The 17,718-nt window shown below is 37.5% G+C and overlaps 1 protein-coding gene across 1 annotated transcript in view; it reads right to left on the reverse strand.

Annotated features, from left to right (window-relative positions):
* The window catches only part of SEMA3A (semaphorin 3A), a 239,240-nt gene that overhangs the window by 112,642 nt on the left and 108,880 nt on the right, over window positions 1-17,718 (reverse strand). Inside the window, exon 4 of the mRNA XM_075857367.1 lies at window positions 6,864-6,983. Coding sequence (XP_075713482.1) covers window positions 6,864-6,983 — 120 coding nt within the window. The remainder of the gene's footprint in view (window positions 1-6,863; window positions 6,984-17,718) is intronic.

Below are 17,718 nucleotides of genomic sequence, written 5' to 3' on the forward strand. Positions count from 1 at the left end.
CGCTTCTTTTTCCCACGAGGCTGTTTTACCGCTCGTGGGAGAAAACCGCCCCCGCCTCCCATTGAAATCAATGGGAGGCATTTTAGGGCCATTTTTGACCAGTTTTGCCGCGCGGTTTCCGCGGCAAAAAACTCGTCAAAAAACTCTGTGTGAACCCAGCTTTAGTGATTACATTTTCTTATTATTAGACCATACACTATAACTAGGAATGTTCCTGTAGAAATATTATACATTTTTGTTGCATGAAAAAGACTTCATTACGTTATAATAACGTTACATGATGCGGCAGCAATCTATTGTAGTGTTATATAATGAGCAAAGGAGGACCGACACAGTAGTGCCGGACAGCAGAAACCCACCACTGGGTTTATTACCCAATGGTTTTCCTCCTGAGTGGCAATAGCTGGAAGATTTAACACATCTTCATGACTCAGTGTATAATGTACTATTTCTCTTAAAAAATCTTACTATATATGCAGCACATCCCTGTCACTAACTAATACTAATATAGGGCAGTGCGATCTTTGTGACAAGTTCCCTTTAGGCTGAATGCACATATTCCGTTTGATGCAGTTTCTGGGAGCAGTTTTTGATGCAGTTATTTTTAAGACAAAGCCCAGAGTGGATACAAAGCAGAGGAGAAGTGTCAGTGTGTTTCCTCTATACTTCTCCTTTATTTTGCATTCACTCGTAGCTTTGACTCAAAAACTGCATCAACTGAATGTGTGAATCCAGCCTTTTAATCTGATATCATCTATTTCAATTTGTCAGATACAAAAACAACGAGATATTTTGTATAAGGCTGAAAAATAGACAAAGTTTATCAAAAGATCCCAGAAAGTTAATATTTATCAAGTGGTCAGAATTGAAGGAACAACTTGCTGTAACCCTTTCAACCATTTCTGTGTGTATGAAGGTATTTTACAGGAAGAATGCTTTGCAGCTTTGTTCTCTAACCATCCGACTGTAATGACAATCTCTACCACAGCCTAAAATTGGATTATGTGCGGTATTGATCAAACACTCAGCAAGCGGCTCTTCTGGATTGCAAAGAAAGTCATTAGTCCGAGTTCAACTGTCTCTGTTCTTCTTTTCATCAACTTTAATGTCATTGCACCATATCCAATTGTACTACTTGCTGTGGTATTCTGAGTGAGATACAGTCTTTATACAGAGGAGATGATTAAGGATTACATCTTCTAAAAGATCAGGAGATTTTCCCTGTGCTTACATGCACCTGTCTATGCACGTAAGCGCCACGCTAGGCCATGTAAGATGAGATTTACCACACAGAGGTGTTCCTATTCCATTATTTTGCTCTTGACAGATCTATTCTCTCCACATGTTTGTATTATTTATAGCAGATACGTTAAATGTATAATTACAACAGTATATATTTCAGAGAAGAGAACACAGGCATGTAGTCCAGCAGGTGTTAAAAGATTGTTAGTCCGGAAAAAATATTTTTGCTCTTTTACAATATGTAGATTTGTAGGTTTGTGTGTTGTTTTCTTCTTAGAACTTGGTGGGTAATAGTATAAATTGTACATTATATAGTTAATAGCTTAAAAAAAAAAAGTAGCAGATTTGTTGACCATTGATAACAGGGTTACCCACAGTCTGACAGTGTCATATTGTCGTGAGGATCAAGCAGTGTATGCGGAGGTGTCATGTGCATCTGTAAAATGTCAGGAAAATCTGCTTTAAAAGGGAAGGATCAGACCATTGCTGTGCCAGGATTTTGTTAACATTCTGAGAATTGGTAAATGGTTAACCATTTATTAGTTTAGGAAGCATACTGCACAAAAAAGTGACACACAGATATACCGTGTTGTGATTTAAGTGAATAAATATAAATTACATCTATTTATCACATGAGTGGTATTAGTGGATGTCGTTTTGGAAAGTTTTACTGTATTAGTTTACACTAGTTTACCCTATTGCAAGCAACACAAGCTAAGACAGATGGATGTATACTTAAAAGCTTATGTCAAAAATGTTGTGTGTGATAATCATTGTTATATTACAATACATTTTCTTTGGAGGTATTTAATCAGAGGTGAAACTTGAAGTTCCTGTGCCCCAATGCAATCCGTAACCTCCACAAACCATACGTCTTCTTATGCCTCTCAGGCCCCAGGCTTTGGGTGTGGCTGTTCCTCTGCACTTCCTATACTTACGCCTCTGAATTCAATTTAGGCTAGAGCTACACGCCGACATTCGCCGTGACATAGGTCGCACATCCAGAGATTGCCATGTTATTGCAGTGTCACGCTAAAGGCATCACAATAATCAAAAAAAGTGAATGCAGTCGAGTTGCGACCCACAGGCTACTGCAACAGCGAAACAACAGTCACAAGAAATCCAAACTTGATGGATGTCTTGCAACTGCCTCAACGCGGTCACATTCACTTTCAATACTGAGATGCAGCCAGCAAGACATTTCGATAACACAGCAGTTTTTCATGACATTTTTATTTAGGATTGAATCGGACGGGTTCGCCTGTTTCTGAGTCAATAGGATGGAGCTTCAGCGAGGGTTTTAACTTACCACATTCACTATTGCTCAACAGTGTATATGAGGTCACATGACAGGCTAATTATTCATTTTAATTATGTGCTCAAAGAGGGCAGGATAGGGGAAGAATCCCTAACGAATTTTCACGATTATGACTAAGATACAGAGTTAAAAATGACAGGCACTAAAATGCTAATTATTTAAAGAAAATAACCTTTATAGAGTGCAAAATATATGTATTATCTACTTTACATGGATATTTCTACTTTATATAGATATTTATTATTTACTTTATTAGATCATTCTAGAAGTAGTACACCATGTCTAGTCCAAAAAGAGAAAAGTAGCATTTTGGTGACAGATGCTCTTTAAATAGACTTTGGCATACATTTTTTCTTTTGTAAGATAGAATTGAACAGAACAGTTATAGCTGAGGGTCTCATATACCGTACCATGAACAACAGTTGTGTGTAGACTACACAAAATACCTGCACATAATATAATGGAAAGTAGACAAATTTACTCTCTAATTCTAGCTATTCCAGACCTCTATTTGCTGCATGTGAAAGCATGAACAGTGGCATTTAAAGAGCAGCTACAACATAATTACTGACTTGTATATCTGTCACTTAGACACAAATAGATTGAAAAATACTAATGTATAATTATGAAATATGCTTGGGCAAAACTGAATACATCAAATGACAGCTGAGAAGAACAAGTGATTAATTGCTATGTAATGATTTAAGCAGGACCTTGGAAAAATATATTATGAAGATTTTTTTTAATCTGTCATATGGAAAATTATTGCTATGACTGAAGAACTTGATAGATGTCAAAGAAAAAGTCCCTAATAATTAACTATCCATGCAATCAGCCTTTTTGTTCTTTGTAATACTACTCAGAAAATCTGTATTGGAAAAAATAAAAAACACGTTTACTTACTTCTTGTTTTTGCGTTTTCTATATAACCTCATGTTGAAGAGTATAAGATGTATATTTGTAATATTCATCAAAAATAGTTTTTAAGGAAAAGAAAAAATATAAATCCATGAATTTATCCTAGTGGATGTTATGTCATTTTTTTTAAAATTTGTTGTTACAGTAGGAACCTTTTTTTTTTTTTTTTTTACAACTCATGCTCATGGCCAAATTACAGTTATGTACAAGTTGGATCAGATGCCGTTTTATGGAATTATTGTCCGCTAGAAGTATTTCTTCTGGGGGAGAATACCTCCGTAATACAGAATAGTAAGAAGGTTCCATACAGAAGCATATAGAGTAGTATAGAGTCATAGGGACTTCATGTGCTGATATGCAGGTGCAGCATTTCCCATAAAAAAAAAATATTTGGAACAAGCCCCCTAATTTGTGTAATATGTGGATTTAGATTGTTGTTATTGATAATACTAACAATAACAACTAAACGGTGGCAGAAAATGTAAGTAAATCGTGGTAATATCAAGGTTACAATGGAACTTAGATTATTGTCTGTGGTGAAAAAGTCATAAGTGACCTTGTAACGATCACAAAGATTCCAAGACATTTGGATTTTTTGCGATAGACTTGCCACTAGGAAATAATTGAAGTGGCAAGTTTACTGCATTTATCCCCAGACTAAAATCTTCTCTAGAATAAATGAGGGTTTTGGGGACTGCTTTCTAATTAATCATTTTACATAAAAAGTTAACATAACACATGTGTCTAAAAACAAGAACAATTAACCTATCTCCATCCACCACTTACATTGTGACCCTCTCCTAACACTGTCAGAAAAAATCCTGTACTTTGGAGAAGGAATTTCCTGTTGGTTATTACTATGGCTTAGGGGCCTAAGGGGACAGGTAAAGCACAAAAGTCTACATTCCGAGGAGATATTTTATAAGAGGCAAAGTTTTACTTCATGGCTTATGTGCTCTTTAGCAGATAGGGGAAACGATGAAGAAGTTATGTGAACCACTAAACAATTTATCATAACAACATGTCATTTGGGCACAGAGGGGCATGTGTTCATGGATATCTTAGGAGACTTGCAATAAACATAGTATACTAAATTACATTTAAATAAATATTCAGCACAAAAATATGAAGAAATTAAACAGCGGGATCTAATGAATACTGTTGACATTTTACAAGCAGCGTACTCCATGGACTCAAGCAAAAACATTTTTGAATTTTGTAGGATATTAAGTAACCAATGTCAGATAATACCACTGGTTTAGCAGTATACAATAAAATAAAAGATCTATACTAACTCTGTATTGTGTACATACTGTATATAGTGGCATTCAGTATTCAAATGTATATGTCTATATAAAAGCTTATTAAAAGTCTTCATACTGTAAGTCAAATACTGGCAGATCATGTAATCAAGAAAATACACTAATCCATTTTTACTTTTCATTGCTCTAAAAAATTAATAGCTCTCATATGATGGAGTATCTATTGGAGGACAAGAACCTAGCAAACTATATGTATATGAAGAAAGATGCCACTCAATGTTTACTCTCGGCATTACCAGATTTAAATCTAAGGAGCCCGTAAGCACAAAATGTTCTCTGGAAAATTCCTAACATCTAGTATAATCTGTCAAAACTTAATGGATACCCAACTAACCAAGCATTCTTTCATCCGATAAAGAAGCTACAGCACAAGTAAGCTTAGAATGGAAATTCCTTTATCAACTAACACTGCTTGAACTATAATATGACCTTGATTTCCAAGAAAGAACAGCTTTTCCAGCATGTCTGCCCCTATTCGTGACCCATTGTGCTTAGTGGAAATTCTGGGCCTGCCTCTTAGCCAGTCAGAAGCACCAAGGCACTTCCTCGCCAGAGAGTGCCACAAACAGGTCTGAGGGTATCCTATAAGCACTCTTGATACTTCGGAAGGGTAAAGTGGGCTAAGTGTGAGGAAGAATATGTTATAGACATGTGAGAAGTCAGCCTCCGATGATCCACTATATGATCCTATAGTGGATCATCAGAGGCTGACTTCTCACATGGGCTTAATGTATATACCATATGCTTCCTCACACTTAGCCCACTTGACCCTTCAGTAGTTCCAAGAGTGCTCATAGAGGGTGGACCCCATAACATATCTATTAGAATATCTAGTTAACATATAACTTATGATGCCAACTTCGGACGTCATTTAATCATTGCATACTGAATCATACATTTCACCAATTTAGTCCTCACTGCTAGCGGATTCAATTGAATTGAACTTTAGCATAAACAGAAAAAGGGAGATAGTATTCCTGCAATCCCAACCCCCACCACACACGCACACAATTTCTTCTGACTGAGATTTTTTTTTATACAGTACACTGAATATTCTACAGTATATAAAAGAAACGAAATACAAAAATAATTGAACAGCACATTTCCAATTCCAGAGTTCCCTCTCTCCGCATCAGTCTCTAGTAACACTGCCTACTTTGCCTCCATTTTATCAGAGGGGCTGTGCTTTAGAGTCTGGTTTCTCATCTAGGCTGAGCTGCCAAACAGTTGTTAAATAGGCTTCATAGTCTCAGTCCATATCTCATTCCTGCTTTTAATAAAATATAGAAGCATAGGGTTGCAACCACTATACATCGTGCATTTTCCTCCCCTTCTCCTGCTTAGAGTTTGAGCTTTTGCCAATGAACAGACAGAATTACAAGCTGATGAATGAATGATCAAGACCTATGTGGAAAGTTAAGCTAAAGTAAAAATGTGTTCCATGTTTTCCACAGTCAGTTGGTTTGGTTTATTTTATGCCAGGGCTGCGTTTTACCCTCAATCCAGCTTTGGATATTTTCCAGATTAATGGCAACCTGCATGGACTTTACTGACTAGAGTCACAGTCTCTTAAAACTAGTCTGTGCTCTAGGATAAGTAACATGATGACAAATGGGTGGCACAGAGCCTCCAAAAAACCGCCCTGGCAACTAATTATATCTGTACGTTTAACTTTTCAAATTGAATTCATAACTCATTTCACTAGATCACTCCAATAGAGAATTCTGAGACACAACAAACATATTTTAAAAAGTTTAAATAAACTATACATTGACATTTCGCATTCTTGGTGAAAACCATCATGTTTAATTCAACATGAGTGAATAATGGCTTTCATGGTTTCCATAAATATGCTATGAATGTATAAAATGTATACTTGTACAGGAGTGGCTCTGTTTATATATTTATATCAATCCATACATCATTCCCTTATGCTTGAATAAGAAGATGGCAGCTGTAACCAAGAGTAGACCCTGCAGTGTCGATGACACAATTAACTAATGGTCTACCATATTCAGTGACATCGGCTAGACATATTGTAAAAACAAATTGTATAATTTTACCTCAGGATAGTGGCCAATATCAATATAGGTACAGACAGGATGAAAAGCTCCAGTTCCACAGGCATACAAGTGAGTGTGGTTATAAGATTTAAGAACCTTAATAAAATTTGCACATTCTTTCTGTGGAAATAAAAAGAAAGACAATGTTAGCATTTTCAGTTATAATTTCAATACAGGCTCAATAACATAAAACAATAGTAAAAATAGCAAGAATATTGCTAATAATAATAATAATAATGCAGAATAAATTGTATATATTCTTACGAGTTTACATTTAGTATTGGATAAAACAAGCAAGCAAAATAATGTTAAAAGAGAATGCACAAATCTCACACATGCACCCTAGGGGTGATTTCATAGGTGGGCAGTTCACTTTATTTAGTATGTTATTGGATTGTGGGAGCAAGCGGAACTTGAAGGAAATCCATGCACAAACATTTGAACACCATGAAGATGATGCCGTGATGATCCTGATTCGAAGATTCCATTTGCATTTCCTGGTAGTTCAGCATTGTCAATGGTCCATCCCCAAAATAAGATGACACTGTCCCATTCACATCGTCCTGGTGAAATGGGCCAGCTTTTTTGTGGACAGTAATGGTTTAATTTTGGTGACCTAATATTGACGATTATGGGTCCAAGCATTGACAACATGAACCAGCTCGACATTAATTGAACCCCTTAATGACCAAGCCTTTTTGCGCATTAATGACCAAGGATTATTTTTTGTTTTTTCACTGTCGCATTCTACGATTCGCAACTTTTTTTTTATTCCGTCGACATAGCTGTATAAGGGCTTGTTTTTTTCGGGACAAGTTGTATTTGTCAATTGCACCATTTTTGGGTGCATATACTATATTGATTAACTTTTATTAACTTTATTTTGGGAAAGAGTTTAAAATAAACAGCTATTCCAGGATTGATTTTCGCGTTATAAATTTACTCCGTTCACTATTCGGCATAAATAACATGTTACCTTTATTCCGTGGGTGAGCACGATTACGGGGATATCAAATATGTAAAGGTTTGTTTGTTTTCCTACGTTTGCAAAATAAAGTATTTGCAAGTATTGTTTTTGCATCGCCGCCTTCTAAGAGGCAAAACTTTTTTATTTTTCCATCAATGTAGCCGTATGTGGGCTTGATTTTTGCAGGGCAAAGTGTAGTTTTCATTGGTAGTATTTTGGGGTACGTGAGACTTATTGATTAAGTTTTATTTTATATGGGAGGAATGGGAGAAACAAAGGAATTTTTCTGTTGTTTTTTGCAGGTTTTTTTTTTTAAGTTGTTCACCCGGCGGTTTAAAAAGTTGTTTTATTTCATTTTTACTGTAATGTTTTTTTTTTCCATAATTTTTATTTAACTATATATTATAATTTTTTTTTGTACCACTAGGGGACCTTACTTTGTGATCTGCTGATCGCTTATATAATGCTTTAGTATACTTAGTATACCAAGGCATTATTGCCTCATGGCCTAATAGGCAGATGCTGAAGGCAGAACTGGGGGTCTTTGTTAGGCCCCGAATGCCATGGAAACAGACCGATCGGCGTCCCGCAATATCGCTGCAGGGCTACAGATGGGGTGACACAAGAAGCCCCTTCCCTCTGTCAAACACATAGATGCTACTGTCGCTATTGACAGTGGTATCTAAATCAGTTAAAGTGCCGAAATCGGCGCACGCTTTGATTCCGGCAGTTAAGGCAGGAGCCAGGCTGTGTATAACATTGGTATGTACAACTTTTTGATCACTTTTGATTAAAAAAAATTTACGAGCTAAGATAACCCAAAAACTTTTTTACTGCGTTCACTGTGCGAGTTAAATAATGGTATATTGTAATAGTTCATACTTTTACGAACGTTGTGATTCCAATTTTGATAATTTTTTTTTATTTTTGACATTACTTTAGAGGAAAAAATGGGAAAAGAGCTTTTTTTTAACTTTTAATATTTTTTTTTTCACTACTAATAACTTTATTAAACTTTTTTCTTACACAATTTATTAGTCCCCCTAGGGTACTTGGACCAGTGATCGTTAGATCGCTGGTACAATATCCGGCAATACTAATGTATTGCAGTACATTGTCATTTTCACAGGCTTCTGTTAAGCCGTGCCAGAGACACGGCTTAACAGAGGCAGCCAAAAGGCAGACCTGGGGGCCTTCATTAGGCATTCGGGCTGCCATGACTACCACTGGCGCTCCCCAATCGCGATCTGGGGGCGCCGATGAGCTGTCGGAGGGGGCCACCCCCCTTTTCAATGCTTCAGATGCTGGGATCACGATTGACTGCAGCATTTGAGGGGTTAAAAAGCCAGGAACAGCGCAATCACTGTTCCTGACCGTTAGTCTGGGCTGTCAGCCGTAAAACACAGCTGACACCTGCAGGGTATGGAGTGCGCTCAGCCTGTGAGCACCCTCCATACTTACCTATGACACTTATCATGTACATGTACGTGATAATGCGTCAAGGGGTTAAAACCAATAATATTTTCTTAAACACTCTTCACATTACAAAATTGATCACAGTATGAGGTTTAAGATTGTTCCATTTTAAGCCACAATGGTAAGGGATCTCATTTTAAAAGAGAAATCCAGTCAAAATGATATTATGATATGTCATAAATAAATGTGATAAGAAAAAAAGGCATACATAAGGGATTTGAGACGGCAGTTTTCTGAATGACTTGTCATTCATGGTTGGTCTGTGATGGTTGTCGTTCTGGACACTAACCCCACAAGTTAAGACGGAAAATTGAGAATCGATATCTGCCTTGATCTGTAGCCTGGTCTGGACATCTATTGATGGAATGCAGATCTGTCATTTTAGCATGAATGACTTTACAGGACTGAACCTGACAACAAAAAAAAAGGCGCCCACTTTTGTCAGAAAATGGTCTAAATTGTTCTCTTTGGCCAACCAAAATCTCTAGTTTATGGTCAGCTTGAGAAAATATATATTCAAATCAATGGCAAGTTGCTTAGAGTCTCAGATACAGAGTCTCAAAGTTGCTTTGAGTCTCAGTAACATAAATCTCTCAGCATTATCGAACAGGTATCATTGCTCTAAAGTGCCCTGTATGACATCTTCTTTAAGAGTCTTCACCATGAGGTGTACGGCCATAGAGTGCATAGATAACCATACCAAACCGTGTAGTGTACGGACTTACGAGTCAATGAAAACCGTTGACGCAGGTTAAGAGCTTGCATATTTTGGATGCAGTCTGACCTGGTAATGTTGGTGGAGAATGGATTCTTAATACTTTGAGCAGTTTATTTAGAAGGTGCTGGGCAGCCCATCTGATCTAATAGTATATGCATGACCAGTAGGCTGATAGCCAGTAAGGTGCACTACATGCAAATATGTGACTGACACCTTAAAGAAACCTTATTTTGTGTGCAATTAGAATTCCAAGCATCCATCTCCAGCTGAGTGGTAGGTGTGTTAGTGGGAATTTATTAGTAGTTTGCACCTATGCGACCTTGCCCGTATTTCAGTAAGTATGCCCTTTTTTATGCGATATGTTCAAATAATACTAAAATATACGGTTTAGCCATAACATTAAAACCACAAGTGAAGTGAATAATCTTGTTACATTGGCCCCTGTCAAAGAGTGAAATATATTAGGCAGAGAGTGAACAGTCAATTCTTAGAGTTGATGTGTTGGAAGCAGGAAAATTGGACAAGCATAAGGATCTTGGCGACTTTGACAAGTGCCAAATTATGATGACTAGAAAACTGGGTCAGAGCATCTCCAAAACAGCAGGTCTTGTGGGTTGTTCCCAGTATGCAGCTTTTAGTACCTACCAAAAGTGGTCCAAGGGAGGCTAATTGACATACATGGGGAGTGAAAGCTAGATCGTCTGGTCTAATCCCACAGAAGAGATATTGTAACACAAATTGCTGAAACAGGTAATGATGGCTATTTAGAACACAAAGTGCATTGAGGCTTGCTTCATTTGTGGCTGCGTAGCCGCAGAGCGGTAAGAGTGCAACTGTTGACCCCTGTCTGATGCCGAAAGTGCCAACAGTAGGCGCATGAGCATCAGAACACGACTGGGGAGCAATCAAAGAAGATGGCTTGGTCTGATGAATAAAATTTTGACATCATGTTGTTTGACTGGTGGAGGCCAAGCCGGTGGAGGGAGTGTAATGCTCTGGGCAATATTCTGCTGGAATTACTTTGGCACGTACCACCTACCTAAACATTGTTACAGACCAAGTATACACCTTCATGGCAAAGGTATTCCCTACCGCAGCAGCCTTTTACAGTTGGATAATGCAACCTGCCGCACAGCAAAAATTGTTCAGGAATAGTTTGAGGAACATGAAAAAAAGATCCAGGTGTTGACTTGGCCTTTAAATCACCCCGATCTCAATCTGTTTTTTTGCTATTGTGGACCTTCAGAGGTCGTGTGGAGTCATGACTTGACAGGTTATGCTGGCAGGGTCTGGGAGATCTACACAATATCAGGGAGGTGATTTTAATGTTATGGCTGAATAGTGTACTGTGACAACATCTCCATACATAAAGTAATCTAATAACGGTGCTATTCAATAGGGAAGATTTACTAACACTTTAAGTTTTAGGCAGCATAAACTTAGACAAGGCAGGCAGAAATTATCCAAATTTATTAAAATGGTGCATGCAAGACGCTTTTCTCTTCCTTATACCACCTATTGACTTAGTTTCCACCAGTTTTTTGCAACAAAATATTGTTGCATTTTTGGTGTGAGGTGTTGCATTTTTAGTCAAGCCCTTTCCTGTAGACCACGACTCCTTTTCCAATGTGCCACATGCATTTTGAATAGTTATCTCCCCACTGTCTAAATAACACTGCTATACATTTAATCTTAAAATCCATTTTAGATCATCTGTGGCGCTTCCTTCAGCAAAGGCAGCTTCTGCGACATGTGTGACTGTACGGGTTGCACACGCCTACAACTGGACATATACATTAAATACCTGTTGGCCAAAAGTTACTTCTCACAACTTCCCGATAAACACGCATATTTGAGTGGCCGAGTGTGCATGTTTATTACAAATGGTAAGAGGGCGAAATGAGTCGCTGCCAGACACATCAGGCAGTATCTTATCTCCAACGGGAACAAAGGATTAGGCATGTTAAAATCCAAAATGCCTCATCCTCCCCCCTCCCGATTTCTGGTGTTTGGAGAGAGTTGGGTGACCCCCATACACATTAGACCGTCGACCGATCTTGCAGAAACCGCCGGGTTCAGAAGAGTTCTGTCTACTTTGTATGGGCATCTTAGGATCGGCCCTGGTCACAGACTATACCAATGTGATCTTCCCACATACATCTATGACCTATTAGAAGATCATTTTTACTGGATTGAAGTTTCCAGAAAAGTGTGCTGCTCTCAACACTACAGTTCAGAAAAATATATTGGGTATGCACCAAATAGCTATTTTCTTTCAAATCACTATTCTGAACTTGTAAATAATTATCAGCATCTACCAGTAGTCATTTCATGGCTGTATAAACAACGAATCACAGCTTTGTTATGAATTTGTATCCAATTATAACATCTGTATTACCCTATGCTACATGATACATGATGTAATTTTGACCCGTGACCCAGATTTTGCTTTACTGTACTAATGTTTGTTGCACTTAGAAAGAAGCACAAGTCTACTATTTTGTTAACCCGACTGCTTTTCACAGCTGTGTGCAGACAACCGGCCCTGAGAAAGAACAGCTCCAAAGGTGTTATGTGTATGTATATGTGTCATAACCACAGTACACCTCTCTCTTTATTGTTGGCGCTTGGCCTAAAAAGACATTGCCTCATAGGCAGAGTCCCTCACACGTCTAGATTCTCACATCTTCAGCAGTTTAGTGGAAACAAAGGGCAGAGTATATCTGAATTATGGCACCAATTCAGGGGAAATAAAAAACAAACCAACAAATACAAAGAACTTACTTTATTTGAGTATAAAGCACCAACAAATGTGGTTTCAGAGTTCTATGCACTCTAGTATAAAGTCAAAATGTATAAATAGAGTATAAATTATGCGGGAATAATGGATTCTTATTGTAAAAATTACGTACAGGTTTCGCTACTTGTTTTGCATCATTTATATTTGATGCAATCTCTTTTTCATATCTTTGATTGTATTAAGGACAGAAATTATTAATACATCCAAATTTCTGTGAGCAAATAGTAAACTTTCTCCTCTAAAGTCAATCATCAAAAGAAGAAATAGAGTGTCTAATGCAAATGTTAGTAAATATTCCCCATGGAAGCCATAGTTAAGGTGATATTACTAACTTGCAAATATAGAAATTCTCGAATATAGCATAAGGTTTCTATCGGACTCTAGCAAACTGCAGGAGTGACTTATATTCCCTTAATTTTACCCTGTTGATCCATCACTTTAAAACTAACTGCTTTATTTTATGAAGGAGTGTTTCTGATAATAATATTGTATAAAGCATTTGTTTTTTATGCACTTACCATTGCATTTTTTAAACTGTCTCTATAGGTAAAGTACAGGACACAAGTAATATTATATATGAAACATCTTGACATTTGGGCTGAGACCAAGTCCATGTCAAATATTTTGCAAAGTTTTCATGCAGTCTTGTTTGTTTATTGGAAACTATTGCAGTTGTGTTGCGGTAATCCCATGATTTTACCGAGATTCACACATTTCCAAATGTCACCGTCTAGCCCCAGCTTTACTACCACTTATTTGCAAAGCCCACCTGAAAGAGTCATGCAGGATAATCATGAATAGTTCCAATAAAAACATCAATATTTTATTAATTTAATCATTACAAAAATGACAAAAAAGAGAGAAATCGCACAGACTAAAAGGGCACACAATGGGGTGGATCAACCTAATATGACAAGTAAGCGCATAAATGCAGAACAATACATAAAAATAGTACATAAGAGCATACACCAAAATACCATAAATATACAGTGTATGAAATGTCATCACAAACATAGATAGAAGTAACATCCAAGGTATAAGGTCGTTCCAAGGAAAAGGTCAGGTACCTAGGCTGAAAATAAGAGCCAAAGAGAACAAATACCAGGGAGTTTCCATACTGCGTTTTGTGATGACATTTCATACAATGTATATTTATGGTATTTGGTGTATGAATTTTTTGGTGGAATTTTGGAGTTTTGTTGAAAAAAACGACTCAGATTAAAAATGCAAAAAAACTGCCACAAACAAAATTGTTTTGTGCTGAGAACTTCATATTTTTCTGTTGACTAACAGCAAATAACGGGCTGCTGTGGTTTTGAAATAAACGGCCCAAAAAATGCGGTTAGAAAAAATTATCTAAATGCTGCAGGATTCAGCTTTAGGTCTCCTTCACACATACTGTAGATTTTTCTGGTGTTTTAAACCGCGTAAAAATTTTTTAAAATGTCAGCATTTTGTAAAATAAAAAGTGTTTTTAGTGGCATTTTTCATTAAGTATCATTTTGTACATGTTTTTTTTTTCTGGTATTTTTGTAGTCGAGGGCTTGTCCACACACAATGGAATTGCTGCAGAAAATTTCTGAAGCAATTCCGTTGAAAGTCAAAGACTGAAAAAGTTACGGCAGAGAACGGTGTGAAAATTGCTGCGTTTTTCTCAATGTTAGGAGATGAGTCATCTCCTCTGAAAAACGCAGCAATTCTGGACACTTTCCGTAGCAGGAATTGACATGCTGCGGTCCGAAAAATACGCACCGCAGGTCAATTTTGGCTTGGAAATGTTACGCAGCATGTGGATGAGGTTTGTTAAATGTCATCCACTACGCTGCTACTGTATTCTGCAGCGTTTTTTTCATCTGAAAAAAATGCCGCAATTCCGTTACGTGTGGACGAGCCCTTATAGAGAAGCCTATGGAAAAAAAAGCCAGAAAAAAAAAACAATACCCAGAGTATGCTGTGTTTAAAAAAAAAAATGCAACTGATCAAAAAAAAGGAACAAAAAAAAATGCAGCATACTAAAACTCAGTTGTATGTAGTGCATTTTATATTTTAATATCAACTTTATTGTAACATCCGGCCGCACTAAAAACACAGAGAAACGCAATTAAAAACACCAAGAAGAACGCCACGAAAACACCCAGGAGCTGTGTCTAAATCAAGCCTAAAGGTAGTGGTGCTTTGTATCAAATAAATTTTACAGTAACTTTCCTCCAGTAAAATAATTTAGTTTGTATTATGCTTATCAATGAGTGCAGGAATGAAACAATAAAAAAATCAATCTCTCAAATATTTGCACTAAATATGCAATTTCCCCTGAAATTATATTAAAATGCATTGTTCGAGATGGACAGGAAAATGTTGCATGAAACGAGCCAAAGTGAAAAAGTTTGGTGTGGGTTGATGGTTTTAACAGTTGGGAACAACTAGTTTGACAGATCGCTATCAATGCAGAATTTTTTTTTTATCCGATGTCCTATTTTTTTTTTAATATAAATTGAAATAATTTCTTCACTGAAGTCTCTTTCCCTGCAAAGCTCACCAGCTCTGGCTGAGCCCTAACCAGTCCCTTGTGGATGCTAATCTGTTCTGGAGAGACCACCTGTCTGTCACCAGCTGGTCCAGCAAGAGAACCACATTTTGGTGCCATGAGTTATCCCACTGGAGACAGGTTTTCTCATAGGCCTTGAACTTTGCCTTTGGGCTGCATCTTTATTCACTCGATTACAGTATTTATTTGTGCAATTAAGGACCTTTCACATGGGTTAATAATCGGGCGAACGAGCATTTGTACGAACGATCGTTCTCAATCATTGCCCTGTTTAAACAGGTTGGATCCCTTTATAGTCACTTGTTGACAGTTCGTCACCGCGTGTAATTAGGGGACGTGCTGCCGGCAAGATGCAAATGCATACATTCTGCTCATTGCTCCATTTAAGTGGTACAAACGAGCCCTTGTCATGCTGTATTGCCGATCAGCGTGCATTTACCGGGCAAAAAATCTGCCCGTGTAAAAGGGACTTTACCCCCTTTAGGGTCAGTTCACACGTTGCATAAAATCCGCAGCAAATACAATAGCAGCAAAGTGGATGAAACAAAACAAATCATCCACGCACTGCATAAATACTGAGCGGAAAAAACTATCACAAATTGACCTGCGGTGCGGAATTTTATTCTGCAGCATGTCAATTGTATTTGCGTAAACACTGCTTATATGTTGTGGGTTTTCCCCATTGTATTCAATGGGGAAGTAAAACCTGCAACAAATAGCAGTTGTTGCATTTTTTGCAGTGGGTTCGCAGCGATTCCTCCGCAAGAAACGCAACTCAAAAAAAAAAATCTCCAGTAGTCTGTTTCTTCCTCCAGGCTGGCCTCCTGGGATGACGTTTCATCCGATGTGATCGCTACAGCCACTCACAGGCTGTAGCGGCAGTCACATGGGATGAATCGTCTTCCCAAGAGGCCGGCCTGGATGATGTTAGAGAGCCGACCTCCTGGGATGATGCTTCATCCCATGTGACCGCCGCTGCAGCCACACACAGGCTCACAGGCTGCAGCGGTCTCCTGGGATGAAACGTCATCTCAGGAGACTGATGCAGTTTTCCACAGCGGACATTCCGGGTGAAAAACTGCACCACAGTTTGGTGCGGTTTTTCGCCCGAAATTCTCTGCGGCGCAAAGGGCGGATATGCTGTGTGCTTTTACGTATTCACCCCGTGTGAACTCAGCCATATAAGCAGCAAGTCACTTATAACTAATTTACAGGGGAATAGAAGAGAATTTGAATTCCTCTTTTTCCTTTAAAATGATGCGTGTAAAGGGAGTGATCCTGATAATACATCTATATCACCCAGATTACACGTTATGCATTTCTCTTGTAGCTTTACCAAAATTGATGCTACATCATAGCACGCAGTATCATTTAGTTGTTAAACTCCATACCTTATTGATATTAAATGCAGATCTGGTATGCTCGAATTTTAGATGCCAAATCACAGATGATTATTTAAGAATTTATCATTAAACTGAAAAGTTGACTTTACTGTAACACGCAAGACATGAGCTATGACAATCTGGCACAGCAGTACTGTGAGAAACATGTACAAATACATTAATATTTTACACTCCGGTCTTTCCATGCTTTAAATAAACAATGAGAGCAAAGACTACAAGTTGGCATGTTCAGTAAACAGAAATATAACCCGGCTGCACTGGAATGTATATTTAGGCAATTCATTATTTACACCACAATTCCTGCATATTCTTATCAATGTGTCAACTGCAATATTCAGACTTTCTCCTCAGAGTACATTAAATTGAGGTAGTTGCAGCTTTAAATAAACTCTTATACTATATCATACATTATACTGATGTGGCGGAATACAAGTCTAACAACATTCGTACTAAAATGAATAGATATTGTTATAACAATAAACCAAAATTATTTGATGTGTGAAATGTTGGTATTTAAAAATCTAAATCACTTTCAGTCACCAATGTTTTACAAAAAGTTAATATTTATGTATCCCTATAAATGAAGAAAGCATCTTGCCTAAAGTGTAAATATAGATTATACAGTGTATGGTTGCAGCAGAACTTAGTTTGTCTTAGAAAAAAAAAAGTATTTATTTCAATAAGTTCACGGTGACTGAAAAATTAACACTTTTATGGCAGTGTCTGTATCAATGACAGTAATTCCAACGTTCTCCCAGCAGTCAGACCCATGCGATCAGCTGAATTTAGGGGAACCTTGGATTGGATAAATCTGAAAAACACGTTAATTCATCATAATGCAAAAACAGTGACACGGTTAAAACGAAATAGATTTTTAAGCAAATATTTAGTTGTAAGTAGTAGTATAAAGTTAACAATATTTACAAAGTGCCTTTTTCTGTTGTTA

Source organism: Rhinoderma darwinii, chromosome 3 (genome assembly GCF_050947455.1).
Source record: "Rhinoderma darwinii isolate aRhiDar2 chromosome 3, aRhiDar2.hap1, whole genome shotgun sequence".
Classification (NCBI taxonomy): domain Eukaryota; kingdom Metazoa; phylum Chordata; class Amphibia; order Anura; family Rhinodermatidae; genus Rhinoderma; species Rhinoderma darwinii.